We start from the raw sequence: 17,519 nt of genomic DNA on the forward strand, positions 1-17,519 counted from the left end.
CAGAGCAGTGGAAACTGCTTTTTGAAGTAACGTTTGAAAAATGCCGAACCAAGAAGACGTGAGGAAATGGTACAGTGTTACCTGCTTGCTAAACGCTGTCTGATACATAGGCTAAAAACACACAGGTTGGTTAGAATTGATGTCTTATGTGGATCTTCTTCTCTTCTTCCAGATCCATCCCTCTCTGTTTTCTTTTTTCTTTCTTCTGTCTTCCCTTTTAAAGGCTTCTCTTGCTTTTAAGCGGAATCAGAGGTGGAAAACACGGACCTGCAAGGCCTGTTTGACCTTCTGCGCATCACTCAGTGGCAGTCTTACGTTCATCGGGGGAGGCACGCGTGTTTGGAGCAAGCAGGAGCAGGTGGGGAGGAGGTCACCCAGGTCCTCAGCTGCGTCTCGATGCTCTTCTTTCTGTCGGCAGAGTCTGGCTGCCGCCGAGTCTGCGGTCAAAGTTCTCGTAAGTGGAGTCTTGCAGCTGTGACCTGGCAGGGGAAGGAGTGAATAAGGTGAAGAGGCATTTCTGGTGGCTCTGGACTTCCCAAGTGGCTGTTGGAGCCTCCCCTCTGTAGCAGGTAGATGCAACTAAGGCACTTAAATACTAATGTTTTACATCTTAAAGCATCTGGAATGATCTTCTACACCGTTAGCATTAACTCCTACTACTGTCCCACTGCTCGAAGCCTCAGGAGATTGGGCAAACCTCTCCTGAGAAGGATCTTCTCATTTGACAGGTTGAGAGAGTTGGGGGGGTTCAGCCTGGAGAAGAGAAGGCTCCAGGGAGACTTTAGAGCCCCTTCCAGTCCCTAAAGGGGCTCCAGGAAAGCTGGGGAGGGACTCTTGATCAGGGAGGGGAGCCATAGGATGAGGGGGAAGGGTTTTAAACTGAAAGAGGGGAGATTGAGATGAGATCTCAGGAAGAAATTCTTTGCTGTGAGGGTGGTGAGACCCTGGCCCAGGTTGCCCAGAGAAGCTGTGGCTGCTTTATCCCTGGAGGGGTTCAAGGCCAGGTTGGAGGGGGCTTTGATCAGCCTGGTCTGGTGGGAGGTGTCCCTGCCCATGGCAGGGGGTTGGAACTGGATGATCTTAGGTCCTTTCCAACCCAAGTCACTCTAAGATTCTGTGTAGAGTATGGAGGATCTTGGGTTTTAAGCTTCATAGATACAAGTATGTATCTATGCAAATACAGTCAAGGGTGCAGTGTGGTTTGGACACTGTTAAATCAGCAAAACTGTTCCTTTCTAAATAATTATTACAAATTGAACTGTAGGATTTAATTCCCCGTTGCCTCTTTGTCTGTGTCCTAATGCTGTACACCTGACTGTCCTGCTGAAATGGCTGTCTTTCTTGGGTAAGGTAGGGGAAGGAGACACCACATGGGAATAACTCGGGCTGGACGGGAGCAGCCCCAGGCAGATGTAATAATACTGACCTCAGGTGCAGCTTCTTCAGGCTTAGCCTAAGGGTTGTTTTTGGTTTTTAGTTTGTGTACTGTGGGAGCGTGGTATGGATGCCAGCCAAAGAATTGGGCCCTGGCTCTGAGGTAGCCTGTTTGGCCATACGTTCTTCTAGACTTGGCAGAACTCATCAGCATTGACATGGGCCCTTTTTCTGTACTGTTAGAGACTGGGGTGCAGAGGGGGGGAAGGTTTCTGCTGCACAGAGTTTCCCTCTCTTGTTCATCCTTCATCACCCTGCTGCAGGTGCCATCCCAGCCTGCTCCCCTCACCAGTCCCTTGCATGGATGGTTCTTTTGCTAGTTTAATCTGGCTTCCTTCCAGGCTCTGGGCCTATGGCCCACCTAAACTTCTGCTAGCCCCTTGCCCCATGCTGTGGTCTCTCCAACCTGCTGCCCCAGACCCATGTCCTCACGTCAGTGGGGTCTCTTCTTAGCTCTACCCAAGTCAGAGCCTCCTCCCAGCAGCGACCAAGGCTTGGTCCTTCACACCAGCTTGCCTAGCCATCAGCCCGACCCTGTCCTTGCCTCAGGAGCCTGTTCTTAGGCCAGAAGGTTGTTGCCAAGACCAAGGACAAGTTACATTTCTCTCCTTAGACATCTCCACCCTCCTGCTGGATAATGAGTAGAAGGCAGGACGTCCTTACCGGGCCAGGCTGGAAGGGGCAGAGGAGGGACCTGTGAAGTGGGAAGGAAGACGTGGGTTAGCAATGTGGCTGGAATGAGCTGCAGAGCCACGACTGACCTAGAGCTTTCAGGAAGCTGCACTGGAGGGTGGTGGTGACATGCCAGTGAATGAGGAGAAGACTTTTTGTCAGGCGTGTGGTCCCCTTCATGAGGGTGGGATTTTCACATTGGATTATAAGGAGCAAATCGTTTCTGATCTCTCTTATAGCTTCTGCAGTTTGAGGCAAGTGGTGGCTTTCACAAGATGTTGACATCAGACCATGTCTACAGATGAGTCACAGTGACATCTCATCCAGCCTGAAAGACAGAGCCTGGAGGCCCTTCTGGTCCTCTCCTCCCTGTGCCATCATGCAGCCGGGTGGTGGACTGGGGGCCAGTGGCCTCTGAGGGGTCTCATCCCTCAGTTCATGAGCCAATTCTCATCTCCTGCGAGCTGGGGTTTCCCTGCTCTTGTGGCCTTGGTGTACTGGGTCCAGTTCTGGGCTCCCCAGTTCAAGAAGGACCGAGAACTGCTGAAGAGGATACAGCAGAGCACCACAAAGATGATGAGGGGCCTGGATCATCTCTAATGTGGAAAGGCTGAGGGACTTGGGTCTTTTGAGTCTGGAGAAGAGAAGCCTGAGGGGGGATCTGATCAAGGCCTACAAATACTTCAAGGGTGGGTGTCAGGAGGATGGGGCCAGTCTTTTTTCAGTGGTACCCAGGGACAGGACAAGAGGAAATGGGCCCAAACTTGAACATAAGAAGTTCCATCTAAACGTGAGGAGGAACTTCTTTCCTGTGAGGGTGGCAGAGCCCTGGAATAGACTGCCCAGAGAGGTGGTGGAGTCTCCTTCTCTGGAGACATTCAAAACCCGCCTGGACACATTCCTGTGCACCCTGTTCTAGGAGGACCGGCTTTGGCAGGGGGTTGGACTAGATGATCTCCAGAGGTCCTTTCCAACCCCATATCATTCTGTGATCATTCTGTGATCATTCTGTGATTCTGTGGTGTGTCTGGGAGGTGGGATTTCACTAATGATGGGGAAGAACCCAGGTAGCAAGGCCCAGGGGACCAAGACGGGTGATCTGTAAAATGAGATGCCCACCCAGGAGATTAAACTGTTGCATGGGATGCTGGTAAATCCTCCCCACGGGCTACAGGGGAACAGGTGGTAATTAGTCTGCTTCAAGAAAAAAATATAATTAAAACCCTGGTTGTGCAGGCAGCAGGTTCTCTGCTAGGTGCCCGTCTGTTAGTTTTTTAGCCTTTTTCCTTGGGCACAGGGAAACTCCTGCTCCCTCTGTCTTCTCAAAGGTCCCTTCCCGAAGGAGACCTCTGCAGGCTGTGATCAGCCAACCAGGAGGTCTCTCATACGTGTTGTTAGATTTTTCCTGTTAGAAATGTCCTCCTAGGGTGGAAAATCGTATAATCATTTAAAAAGAAAACAAAACACAACCATCCCCTCCTGCCTGACTTTATCTACTGCATCCCATCGCTGGTTACCAGTCTGATGGAGGAAGATGGCTGAGGGAAACAGTGATACTTACCTCCCTTCGAGAAAAAGGTGAAGCCCACCATCACCAGCAAAATGAGCAGTTTAATTCCCAGTGGCACCAAGATCAGGATGAGGAAGAAGGAGCCGGTGGATGCTTTGAATTTATAGAAGTAGACAGCCCCCTCTGCTCTCCCGTGGCTGTTGATGGCGGTACAGGTGTATTTTCCATCGTGGGTCAGGTACCGGAGCTCCTTGGTGACGCGGTGGTTCATGCTGGTGGTGGAGGTGAGGTTGCTGGAGGGGGGTCCGGTCCAGGTCAGAGCGGGGACTGGTTCCCCCTCGGCGGTGCAGCGTGCCTGGAAGGTGCGATCCCCGTTGGAGCTGACAGTGATGTTGATGATCCTGGGGGCAGCTGCAGAAACCACAACAGGGGAGGGGGAAGCGCATCAGTTTTCAAAGGCAGGTCTAACCCAAAACACCTGGAATGAGCTCTTGGTCTTGGTGAGCCTTGGTGTGTTATAGAACATTGGGATCAAACCCCTCTCGTTGTTCTCAGTGTTTTCTTTCCCTAGATTTCTCCACATTTCCCGTACTGGATAGAGGAGCAAAGGGGTTTGCCCAGCAAAGCCTGGGTGCAAGGACGTGTACTCTGTGTTTTATCCCTCTAATGCCTTACATGGTTTTCTGAGTTTCAGTCAACTTCAGTTGCTGTGACCTTCCATGGTGGCAGAAGGCAGACGAGCTGTGCTGTAGGAGGGCAATCATCTGTGAAGATCATAGATCCATAGAATGGTTTGGGTTGGAAGTGACATTAAAGATCATCTTCTTCCAACCCCCCCGCTACGGGCAGGGACACCTCCCACCAGACCAGGTTGCTCAAAGCCCCCCTCCAACCTGGCCTTGAACCCCTCCAGGGATAAAGCAGCCACAGCTTCTCTGGGCAGCCTGGGCCAGGGTCTCACCACCCTCACAGCAAAGAATTTCTTTCTGAGGTCTCATCTCAATCTTCCCTCTTTCCGTTTAAAACCATTCCCCCTTGTCCTGTGGTTCAACTCCCAGAGTCCCTCCCCAGCTTTCCTGGAGCCCCTTTAGGGACTGGAAGGGGCTCTAAGGTCTCCCCGTGCCTTCTTTTCTCCAGGCTAAACACCCCCAACTCTCAGCTTGTCCTCGCAGCAGAGGTGCTCCAGTTGCTTTCTGCAGTTGCACCATGAATCACAGCCCAGTTCTATCCATGACGTAGGCACAAGTGGATTTGGTGACCTTTTTGGACTGTCTGCATCTGCACATGGTCCAGGACAAGGCAACCACGGTGCTCTCCAAGTGTCTCATGGGTATTCCCTTGGTCTCTGACCTCCAGAGCACAAATGGAGGAATCTGTGCAAGCCCTTGTTTGGTGCCTGAAACTTGCCAGATTTGGCAGATTATTGACAAGGGATGTTTCCACTCTTTGCTACAACCTATTTTTGATGTTTTCCTTCAACTCTGTAGCGACCATCTAACAGCTGGTGTAGGTTCCCGGTTGCTTTGGGGTAGCACACCAATACCAAGATAAGACCACTAATTTTGTGTCTTGTGTTTGTAGCACATGGGTTGTGCTTTACCACAAACAGTGGTAAAGATCGTTTGAGGGCTGCAAAATGTTGAGAAGTGCTGTTAAACATGTCATCTTCAGTCTAATCTAAGTAAGTGTAGCTGGTATGACCAAGCTTGTCCTACCCATTGGTCCTCTTCTCTTTGACCCCTTGGCCCCATTGCATTTGGTTCCTAAAGGCATTGTCAAAACTCAAGAGGAACTAAATGAGTGTCCTCATTTAGTAAACCAAATGAGTGTTTGGGTTGGAAGGGACCTTAAAGACCATGCAGTTCTAACCCCCTGCCATGGGCAGGGACATCTCCCACTAGACCAGGTTGCTCCAAGCCCCATCCAGCCTGGCTTTGAACACCTCCAGGGATGGGGCATCCACCCTGGGCATGGAGGGGCACAGCCAGGGCAGTGTGGTCTGTGCTGGAGATTCACCCCTGATTGCTCTGCTGTGTCTCTGCTGTGCTGAGAAGTTCTAAAAGAAGGGTTTTTTTTCAGCTGTCTTATTCACCTGATAGAGCAAATGAGTCCCACTGCCGTGGTGGGCTCTTACCTTGGGTTTCTGTACTATGAACAGCAGGTGGGCTTCAGTGGGAGCCAATGGGCAGTGTCTGAGACTCAGATTTAGCTGCAGTGTGGTTCACCTCTCTGCGTTTCTCTCCTTCCCTGTGTCTGTTTAGTCTACGGGCTCCACAGGAAGGAGCAATGCCCTGAGTACATCCGTCCAACTTCAGTCACAATGTGTCCCAAGCTCATTTGGGGATCTAAATGTCACTTCCACGCAAAGTCCACCCTGCGGATGGACTTCTCTTGTGCAACTGTTGTCTAGTGTTGCCTCAAAGATGCTTTGCTTTGTGCTTGTTGCCCCCATGGTTTCTCAGTGATCCCTTGGCTGAGACTGGTGGAGCCTGGGGCTGTGTGCTCTCCACGGGGACAATGTTGAGTGTGCTTAGCTAAGTGTGACCATGGCAGCTGGAGATGCTGCTTTCAGCCAGATATGGGTAAGAGCTCTGGGGTTTTTTACTCTGGATTCAAAATGGTGTTTCAGCCGAAGCTGGAGATAGTAACAACATTCAAGAGGATGTGAAGCTCCTCCTTCTGTCCTCTAATGGACATGTGTACCTCAATGGTCAGGTGAGCCCAAGGAGTTTTAGATGTTAATAGAGACTGCCAGCCACACAGGTTGGACATTTGTTGATCAGAGCTGTGTTTCAGTCTGTTTCTACTAAACTTTTCCTTCTCCAGAGGAGTTTGGACCTATGGCATATGAATGCTGGGTATCTTGCCTTCCCAAGCCCCTGTGGCCATCCAGACCTGCTTGTGCTTACATTCGCTAACACATACTCAAGTGGCCAGGCTCTCCAGATTAAATCCTGATAGCAAGGACATCTTTAACCCCACCTGCTGACCCCTGCTTGCCTCTGTCACCTGCACAGATCCTGTGCTGCAGGGATGAAGTGGGACCATAGAATGGTTTGGATTGGAAGGGACCTTTAAAAGGTCATCTAGTCCAATCCTCCAACTCATCAATACCATGACTATTGATGCCCAGGACTTGGCTCGCTCTTACCCCACCAGCCAGAGCCTGGCTTTTTCCTTACCAGTTTTGTTTCTGTTCCCCGCATTGTGGACATCACCTCATACAGGAAGACTGCAGAAGGCAATGAGTATTCCCTGCCCAAATGTTATAAATTATCCACAGAACTGGAAAAGCCAACCCTTTGGAAGAGCATCTCAGGTCAACTTCTGTAACCACCTCATCCATTTCCACACCTTGTGGCTCTCGCTTCCCTTCGGGATGGCTTTACCCCCTTTGGCTCTCATGCTCTCTTACCAATCAGATGCAGCTTTATCCCATTCCTGCTTTCGTACTTGTCGTGGATGTCTCCAGACAACTCCACCCGGCAGAAGTATCTCTCGCTGTCGCTCCAGGTCAGGTTGTCAATCCTGATGGAAAGGTCCTTGTGCCGGGGGTTGCCCAGCAGTTTGTATTTGTTTTTGTAGCTGACAGCAGTCTTACAGAGCTCGCTGGAGCTTTGGCTGACGCACTTGAAGACCACTGTGCCATTGTAAGGTTCCTTGATCCTCCAAATGGCAGTGAGGGTCCGGTCAAAAGTTTTGTAGGGGTGTGTGAAAGTACAGGGCAGGATCACCATCTTCCCAACTTCACCGGTGACATCAGATGGGACGTGAACGGACCAGCTGTTGGACTGCACACCTAGAAGCAGAAAAGAGATGATCGAGACTGATTTATCTGACGTGTTTAAGAGGGGAAATTGGGCATCCTTCCTGCATCTGCTCTCTTGTTGCTCAGGAAATGGATGCTCTGTTTCCGTGGTGGGCCCTGTGCTGCTTGGGGTTCTTGCTGAGGACTTGTGGATGGTTGTGCAGCCAAGTTTCTGTGGCTGGGTTTGATACCAGTCTGCAGCAGAGCCTAGGGGACTGACCAGCTCGTGTTGTGAGTGATTTAATTCTCAAGCAGGTCACCTGTTTGTCAAGTGAACCGCAGCATCGTAACTTGTGTAACAGAGTATTTTGCAGTTAACAGATGTTTATGTGCTTAGAGGAACAGACCTTTGGGTTGTGGGTTGGTGTTTTTTTCTTTTTTAAATATCTAAAATTAAATTTTTTGCCTGTATTCATAGATGTGGTGGCTTTAGGCACTGAAGTGCAGTCAGTGCACCAGCCTTGCCTCAGAGTGCATGCACAGACATGCTCCTGTGTTATAGTATTTGTTCCACGAATCAGTTGGTGGTGGCATTACCCCTGGGGAAGGCAGCGACAGCTGATGTCTCTAGTGCTCAGTGCTTCCACCATCACAAAAGTAGCATCTTACTCATGAGCTGTGACAGGATCTGAGTAAAGACTTGGAGATACTCATCGTACAAGGGCTGGTGACAGCGGGCAATTTCCCTGTATGGGAAGGAGGATGCCCTTGGCATCCAGAGAGCAGGTTGTCAGCAGAGCAGGTTGTCACTGCATGGACTCCAGCTGCTGCTATCTTCCCAGACAGGCCCTGTCCTGCCCTCACAGTGGGGGAAACCCTGAGTTTTCCAGCTGAGCTGTCACAAACGGTTGGGATTTTGTTCTCTTGGACAAATTTAGTCACAGTAAACCCTAGCGCAGTCTTGGGGGGATGAACCTTGTTGCCATCATTGTTTCTGTCTGATGATGAAAGCAGCCTTCACCTAACTGGGCGCTCCCTACCTCTGAAGTATATGGGGAAAATTCAACATCTCACCCATTTCTCTTCCCCAGGAACCAACAGCATCAACAAACAGCACCCGTAGGCAGTGCCATACAGATATGTGTATCTACCCACTGTCTTGCTAATTGCAACAGCTGTAGCAGCAGATTGTGGCTTCAGGAACGTCTGTGGCTAGGTTCCTGTCTTATAAAACTCGCCTGATGGCTTCATTAAATCAGGAGCTTTCCCTTCAGTAGCCGAGAATAACTGCAAAAAATGTAAAGGTGTCCTGTAATTGCCACCCGTCCCTGGTCTATCTGGCTTCGGTGATGTCTCTGGGTATTCATTCAGCTGTCACATTAATTGAGTAAACTCTAAGATAAGATTTTTTTTCGCTTGTTCCCATATCTGTTCTCCATAGTATTTGGCAAATACCCCAGTGGCAGCACAGCTTGTGTGTATCTATTGTGCGCTGCACAATGGACAAAGGCCAGTGTGGAACCGGTTCTCCACCGTCAACTTATTTAGGTGGAATCAGGGCCAAGCCAGTATTTAGGTTTACTGGGATCTGGAGTCGGGCTGCCGTGTCATTCATTATAACCATGCGAGTACCTTTTGCAGCCTGGGTACTCTCATGTGCTAGGTTACACAGCCACAGGAGCTCCAGGAAGCTCAGGGACTTTGAGCATAAAGACCTGGCAGTGAAAACAGAAAATGTTGTTGCTTTCTATTTTCTTTCATATTATGTTTGGTTATTGTGCAGAGTGTCACTGTGACCCTTACATTTGGAGAACTGCAGATCATGTGCTTTTGAGTACATGATTTGCTTTGCCACCTTTTTTGGTTTGCATTTTTTTAAAAAAAAAAAAAAATCTTAAGCTAAGAACGTTATTTTTAGCACGTAAACATCCCCATTGCCTTCCACATGAGAAATAAAGATAAAAATAAGCACTTCTCATGCGATCAGCTCCACCCATTTCTATGGAAACACAGTTTGCCTCTGTTGTGAGTGGAGGGAGTTGTCAGCATCTTGTGTATAATCTAACTTTAACCTTAAAGGTCTTTGAGGGCTTCCTCTTGCTGATACCCAGCCTCCATGTGTTCCTGGGATTGAAGGTCACAGGCATACCTTACACCAGGTCACTCCTGGAAGGAGCTGTCAGGCCAGTGTGTCTGCTGGTTGACAGGGGAAATTGTTTGAGGCCATGAACACAGTATCAAGACCAAGAGCTGGAGACCACCCCAGACACCAGCCTTGCTCTAGCAGACACTATTTGACAGTATATCTAAGCAAATCCATTGAGTTTAATGGAACTTAAGTGCATACTGGAAGTCAAACGAGATAAATTGTGTAGTGGAATGGGAGTAAATTGCGTCCGTTGCATAATAACTCCTAGGAACATGAAACATGCTGCTGACAATGCAGGGGAAAAGTTAGATAGAGAACTCCTTGTACAAGTTAAAAAAGCGAAAAATGCAAAAAAACACCAAACCGAAGATTTCTGATGATTGCAGAGTCAAGCCTTTGAGTTGTTTTCCAATATTCCCACATGCACCTGGAATTTCACGATTCTTTTAAGCAATGCAATTCTTGGAGAGTTCATCATACTGGACAATTCCCTTGGCACTTTGACTAGAGTGAGAAGAAAAGCCCTGATCGGACCAGGATTTGTAGCAAGATCAGAACTCACCCTTCCTGGAGATGCGGAGGAGGCACAGAAGAAACAAGCTGAACTCTCTCATGCTGGTTGATGTTCTCCACGGAGGTGTATCAGCAAACCAGAACTGTCCTTACTATCTCTGAGCTGCTGGTCGTGCAGGCACAAAAGGTTTTTCCAGGGATGGAAGAAGTTGTGGTTTTCCTCTCCTTGGAGGGAATGAGTTGTTTGGCTGAACCAGCTCTGGAGTCAGATATTAATAGTTTTGTGGTCAGTCATGTGAAAAATGCAACAGAGGGAATTGGAGCATTACCCTTTTCTCTCTGAAGGCAGGGGACTGCAGACCGGGGCTGCAAACACCCACTCCATCTCTGCGATGGGGCAAAAGGGACTGGTTTTCAAGTGCTCCAGAGGAAACCCTTGCAATCTGCCAAAGGAGGTGGGTTGAGGCACTTCCTCCTCCTGAACCTGGAGATTGCAAACCACCTGTGCTTTACCCCTTGTTGTCATCCCTAGGTGTGAAAAACCCCACAACATCATACCCACAAACTTTGGATTTTTTTCTTCTTTTGGAATAACCTGAGCACTTGTGCCAAGGTTCAGTGGTGGAAGGGCACTCTGGTGTCCCCTGGTACCTGGCTCTCCCTGGTCTCCATGTCCCTGACAAGTTGTGAGTTGTTCTCCTCCTTGTTGTTAACTGTGATCCTATGTTTGAAATCTGCTGAGCTCCAGCTTTTGCCCAGAATCCCTGCTCAAACTATTGCTCTTTCCATCTGGGTTTAGCTTTAGCAAACTTGGTCTGCAGTTTGCTAATCTGTGGAGCTCGGGGCTTGTGGATGGCTGACCGTGCTCCTCTCCACATCATCTCCCATACAGTGACCCCATGATGTTAAGTTTAACCTCGGAGTGTGTATTCCTTGTCGAGGCTCAGCCTGAGGTTTGCTGCTTTTGCTTCAGCCTGGAGGAAGGGCTGATGATTCATAGATTCATAGATTGGTCCAGGCCGGAAGGGACCTCCAAAGGTCATCTAGTCCGACCTCCCCGCAGTCAGCAGGGACACCCCCAACTAGACCAGGTTGCCCAGGGCCTCGTCGAGCTTCACCTTGAATATCTCAAGGGAAGGGGCCTCAACCACCTCCCTGGGCAACCTGTTCCAGTGTTCCACCACCCTCGTGGTAAAGAACTTTTTCCTAATATCCAATCTAAATCTCCCCCTCTCCAGTTTAAAGCCATTGCCCCTCGTCCTGTCACTGCAGACCTTTGTAAACAGACCCTCCCCAGCCTTCCTGTAGGCCCCCCTCAGGTACTGGAAGGCCGCTATGAGGTCTCCCCGGAGCCTCCTTTTCTTCAAGCTGAACAACCCCAGCTCCCTCAGTCTGTCCTCATAGGAGAGGTGCTCCAGCCCCCTGATCATTTTGGTGGCCCTCTTCTGGACCTGCTCCATCAGGTCCATGTCCTTTCTATATTGAGGGCTCCAGACCTGCACACAGTGCTCCAGGTGAGGTCTCACCAGAGCAGAGTAAAGTGGCAGAATCACCTCTCTGGATCTGCTGGCAACACTTCTTTTGATGCAGCCCAGGATGTGATTGGCCTTCTGGGCTGCGAGAGCACATTGCCTGCTCATGTCCAGCTTCTCGTCCATCAGCACCCCCAAGTCCCTTTCCTCAGGGCTGCTTTCTAACACCTCATCCCCCAGTCTGTATTTATACTGAGGATTGTTTCTTCCCAGTGCGGAATCCTGCACTTGCTTTTGTTGAACCTCATGAGGTTCAACTGGGCCCACCTCTCCAGCCTGTCCAGGTCCCTCTGAATGACATCCTGTCCCTCTGGTGTATCGACAACACCACACAGCTTGTTGTCATCTGCAAACTTGCTGATGGTGCTCTCAATCCCTCTGTCTATGTCTTTGATAAAAATATTAAACAGTACTGGTCCCAGGACGGACCCTTGAGGGACACCACTTGTCACTGCAAATGATGTCCAACTCCCTTTTCTCATCTCGGCAGCTACTCCACTGTAGGGTCCTGCTGCCTGTTCTACTGTTTAGGGACGGGGACAGGAGCCCCCACATGGTTCCTCTGGCCGGCAGCAAGGGGTGCGCAGCCACTGGAGGGCTCCCAGAGCCAGTATAAGATGCTGCTGTTGAGCAGCTGCTGCCAGTTTCGCTGTGCCGGGAGCCAGCACCTTCCCCCAGCAGTGATGCCAGGGCTTCCCTTTGCTCCTCACCTCTTCTCCTTAAACTCCCTGCATGTGTTCCCTTCTTAATTTGCCGTACAATACCTCCCGGACGAGGGACTTGGAGATTCGGTAGCTTTAAGCCTGTTCACTGCTCTCTGAACCCTTTCTTTGTTCTGGCCAAAGTTAGAGCGTCTGTGAAGGGAGGGAGTTCTGTTATCCCAGGCTTTTTGGAGGAGGCTCTAAGAGAACCTAGCGATTGAGCAACCTGGTCTAGTGGGAGGTGCCCCTGCCCATGGCAGGAGGACTGGATCTCAATGATCTTTAAGGTTCCTTCCAACCCAAACCATTCTATGATTATTTACGGTGTCTCGGACCTGTTGCTAATCGGCAGAGGGTGGTATTATCTCAACTAATGACTTGGAGCCCTACTCAGTTGCTATGCACAGAGCAGGAAGATCAGGACCCAGTGCTCTCACTACTTTGCAAACTGTCCCTGAGAGCTGTTAAAAGTAATACATGCCATTGTCAGCAGAGAAACCCGAGGGTATGAGGGGTGGAAAATAGTGAATCAGAAACCTGAATCCTTATCCCATCTGTGTTATGTGCCTTTTCTGTGTACCTTCCTCATTTTTCCGCCATATATTGATTTTATCTATTTTTGATGTAAACATTTTGGTGTTGTGACTGTCTTTAAGCATTTCAGCACTCGTGGCACAGTGAGTCGGACTCAGTGGAAAAAAGTAAAAGATTAAAGTGAAATCCATGTTAAAAACATGTTATTACAGTGAAGCATAAGTGATTAATGTAAAGAATAGCTGTGCTTAACACTTGGTATCAGCCTCTCCCTCTCTAATGTTTTACTCCAGCATCTTCCAGACAAATATCTGGTAAATCAATACAGAAGTGCAAATCCTTCATATTTTATCTCTAAACTGATTTTATTTTCAAACCACGAGATAGCTATTTGCAAAGAAGCATTTTAGCGTTTGAAAATGCAGTTAAAAATGTATAACTGAAAATGTTTGCAAACTACTTGAATCAGCCAGAAAACATTGTAAAAAAAACCCCATCCATGAGCTACATGATCCACAGACATTGTTATTTGTGACCTTTTTTCCCCAGTTCTGTGCTTACATAGTATCTAGGATCTCTGTAAGGAGATATGCTTCTGGTCCACCACCAAAACCAGGACGCCTTCTACATTCATCAAATTCTGTTTTAATTCTTGGTAAATCTTTTTTAAGGACAAAATGACAGTGAGGATAATGACAGGATTTTTAGGCTACTTTACCAGTATTTTGTTCTTGTACAGAAGCAAAAATCACAGATCTGGTCCCAGAGGCTCCCCCGTTTCTGGCGCTTTCTTGTGCTATGAAAATGCATGGAATCTGGAGAAAGAGAAGAGAATGGGAATTTGTGGGTTTTCCCACTCAGAAAACGGATGAACCCATTTAAATAAAAAGAACCTGTAAATAAAAACTGGAGGAACCTGTGACTACAAGAAAGTAGTGATTGAATAAAGGCCAGTGACACATTTTCAGCCAAGGACAGGGAAGCATCTGCCCACACTGCCAATGGTATGGCCAGTTCGTAGCGTGTTCTTTGGCAGCTGAAAGGGAGCATCTCGTGTCCCCATCACCTTCATGGCTGTGTCTCGTCCTGTGAATAGCAGCCCTGGGGGTTTGAAGGCCAACAGCAGCCTTTTCTCCCTGGACTCTGTCTGCCTTGAATCCAGGTGGTAGCCTCATGAGGCACTAAGAAAGGCAAGGAGTATGGTGTCTGGTTGTTGCTTGGACTACAGCAACCATGTATTAGTGGCTCTTTGAGGACTTACACACCATACCAGACCATATAGATTGCAATTTAAAGGCACGATCTGATGAAGAAAGTACAGAAGAAGGGGAGAATGATGCTGAAATAGACCGATTGAGATGGTCAGTGGCCGTACCTTGCTAATGTGAATGTTTTACAGGGCCAGCAGAATTTCACAGCTGCTTTTAACCTTTCCTAGTTGGCTGACTCCTTGTAGACGTTAACCTCTTGTAGAGTGTTCACCTCCCCTAACTCCCGCGGCGTTTTGTGATGGATGGTTGATGAAATTTGCAGGGCGACCCAGAAGCATGCCAGGATAATTTCTGAGCAGATTTGCCCTCCGTTCAGCGAACACCCTTGCACCACATATGTTGGCAGACAGCAACTTGTTATCCGAGCCCTTTGGATTTGTCAGGAGCTGTTCCAAAGCCACCTTTGTGCTTCTCCACTGACCGCTGTGTTAACCTGCTGTGATCTGAGCATCTGCCTGGTCCTGGGGGTGGTGGTGGTGATGTGCACCCAGCTGGAGACGGGCACAGCAGGACACCATGCCTTCTGGTCCCATGTTTGTCACTGAGGACCTCCCCAAGGAGCTCTTCTGTACCTGTGCTGATCATGCACCCACTTATTCAAGGACCAGAGAGGAGCTGGTTGTTCCCCCTCCTTCCCTTCAGGTCTTAATTCCAGCTCCAAGGTTTTCTACTTCAACTACTTCAGCAGCATGTCTAAGTCCTGCCCCGAGTCCTTTGAGTGTGCCAATCTGCACGTGTTCGGCACAAAAGCCTTGTGTTTTGTCGAATCTGGCACTCTTCCTTGAAGGGATTTGGTCTGGGAAGTAGCTGGGAGGTGAAGCCAGGAGGCCAGAGGAATTTTCCCTTTCCCTGGTCTCTGCCAGCTGAGCTGGGCTGAGCTTCTTGAGGAGCTGCTGTGGGCTTCCAATCTCCCTTGTGTGTTTCTTTCATCCTCACCCAGCTGGAGGAGAAAAAACATGGCAGTGCAAGGAAAGCGAAGGGGTGAGAGGGAGGGAAGGTGTCTAAATGAGACACCATTCCTGTAGGTGACACTGATCCTGCTTCCTGGCACCAAGTGCTGCTGCAGAATGTAGTCACTGCTGCCTCAAGCTCCTGCTGATCCAATTTGAAAATCTACAGGTTCTGTCACTCGCCTGCAGTGTTTCCTTAGTCCCTTACAAATGCTTCTGACCTGGGAAACTCTCCTGCCTGCTGTCATCGCTGTGAGGTCTTGGGCTGCTCCATCACCAGACCTGTAGCGGCGAATTGGTGGAGCAGCAGCAGAGGTGCTGGTGAGCCCTCATTGCCTCTACTGAATATCAGGTAAAGAAAATTAAATGCATTTTTTGGGCAATTTTCTCCTAGTGGGCAATTATGGTGCGAAAAACTTAACTTGCATCTGATTATGGGCAGAACATAACGGATGGAAGAAGAAAAAGGAAGCATCTCTCTAGTAACTTGTTGTCTGTTGACTTCTGCAGTCACATCCATGTATTGAGATGAAGAACATGTATGACCTCCCAGACTTGTCTGTTTCTGTCCCTACAGCTGCCTGTACAAAGCCGCTGCTGTGACCAGGAAGACACTTGTGGACAGGCAGAGATGTGGTGGGCCCATACCAAGGTGGGTCAAAGCCATTGAGAGAATGAGCCTGGGGCCACGATAATGGTAGTGCATGAGGATGCTCAGGACAGGGCCAGTGTTTATTACCGGCTTTACGGTGGGGTTATCTCCCTCAGCACTGGGCTTGGTTCCAAGCTTGATCAACAGTGTAGATATAGACCTGATTTCATCACGGCTTTGCCCTGAAACGCCTGATGTGGACATGCAGAATGGCAACCCGAAGAGACCTTTGACTTGCAAGGGATATATATGGACTTGCTTAATGTAATGGAAAGTTTTAGCTCCTCAGGCCCAAGTGAGCTAACCGGTCACTGACTGTCCTCCCCCACCCTGGCCGCCTTGTCACCCCAATAAGCGCTGGAGGTCTGGTCTCTCTGTGACACTGGGATTAGCCTGAGCAAGGGGGTGAGCCAGCTGGCAAAACGGAGACACAAAACCCTTCCTTTAGCCTAATCCGAATGACGTGTCTGATTACAGGTGCTTGAAATGCCACCAGAAAAGAAGTCCCTGCCCACCCGTGAGTGAGAGAGCCTGTGGGGATTTAAGTGCTCTGCCTTCCCCTGCTGAATGAGCGCAGTGGGTGGTTGAAGAGATTTGCACTCCTTTAGCTGTAGATTTCACAGCCCTTCTCTGGCATGAGAGATGCGCTCCCTTATGCTGCAGCTTGGGAAGGAGTGTGGGCTGGTTATATCCACTAGTTCACGTGATATCTGAAGCAGGTCCTGAACTTTCCTTTAACAGAAGACTCTTGGCCAGTGAAGGAATGGGCCTGATGCACGCTCTGAGCTCTGGCCACCACCACCCTGTGCGGTCTCACGTTGCAGACTCAAAGCACTTAGACTTAGATCTGCGACAGTGAAAAGAAATGCACCTCTCGAGGATGTGACTCTGGTAATACCTCTCTACCTCTTGTTTTTACTCACATTCTGCACTCCGCCTCTCTAGACTGAAGTTTAGTGTGGCATCTTCTCTGAGAAACATACCATTCTGTTGTCCTTTGTCCTTCCTGATGGCTGGTACTCTGTAGTGTTTCCTTGATCCAAATGCAACATGTAACCGTGATGTTGTTATTGTTGATTTGGGTTTGGTTTTGGTTTTTTTTTTGTGTTTTGTTTTGTTTTATTTTTTAACCTTGGTGCCCCAACCTGTCATTCAGCTGTAATATGTTTGAGGCCTGAACTGTTCAGCCATTTCTTCTTGCTCCCTGGCAAACTTCAGCTGAATTTCTCCTCTTGCCATTATCTGCTGCTGTAGAGTTCCAGAAGTGCTTTGATGGCTCCTCAGCTCACCCCCTGTAAGCATCAACCACAGGTTCTCCATCCTGTGTGGGTACCTCGCCATCATGCTTGCTCTTAAATATAGCCCAAGGTGTTTGGAAGTGATGGCTTCTTGGCAGAGCCTGTCAGTGCAAGATCAGCTCCTTTCTAGCTGGGACAGGAACTAGATGAGATGAAGGCAGCAACGTTCCTTGCCCTGATGGAGTGACCTGCCTCTGGAAGAGCCACGAGAAGGAATCATTTTTGCTGTCTGTGGCAGAGGTTCCCCAGAAGGCAGGTTGAGGATGGAATTGTGTTGCTGTTTTATCTTATTTGGGGTTGTTCTTCTAGAGTTCAGTGTGCTCAATGGGTGTGGTATTTCGATTGATGCAGGGAACAGCGTGAAGTAGGACATTCCGATAAAGTATCACTGCCTGTGTGTTTGGTTTTTACCTTCACCTCAGGAAACGTTTCTGGTTGTAAATGGAACATTTAGTGGCAATGAATGGCAAACTGTCTCGAGCACGTTTCCAGCATTCTCAGTCCTGCCATCAAACTTTCCTGTGTCTGTGCTGGCAGGTGCCCAAAGCCGGCAGT

General features: G+C 49.0%; 1 protein-coding gene across 1 annotated transcript; it reads right to left on the minus strand.

Annotated features, from left to right (window-relative positions):
- Positions 1 to 382: 382 nt before the first annotated feature.
- SIGLEC15 (sialic acid binding Ig like lectin 15) lies at positions 383 to 10,127 on the minus strand. Its single transcript, XM_074166753.1, has 5 exons — positions 10,076 to 10,127; positions 7,032 to 7,415; positions 3,668 to 4,027; positions 2,098 to 2,128; positions 383 to 479 (listed from the first exon to the last, which is right to left on the minus strand). The coding sequence occupies exons 1-5, from the start codon at positions 10,125 to 10,127 to the stop codon at positions 383 to 385; spliced, it is 924 nt and encodes a 307-aa protein (XP_074022854.1).
- Positions 10,128 to 17,519: the final 7,392 nt, after the last annotated feature.

This window comes from Numenius arquata, chromosome Z, assembly GCF_964106895.1.
Source record: "Numenius arquata chromosome Z, bNumArq3.hap1.1, whole genome shotgun sequence".
Classification (NCBI taxonomy): domain Eukaryota; kingdom Metazoa; phylum Chordata; class Aves; order Charadriiformes; family Scolopacidae; genus Numenius; species Numenius arquata.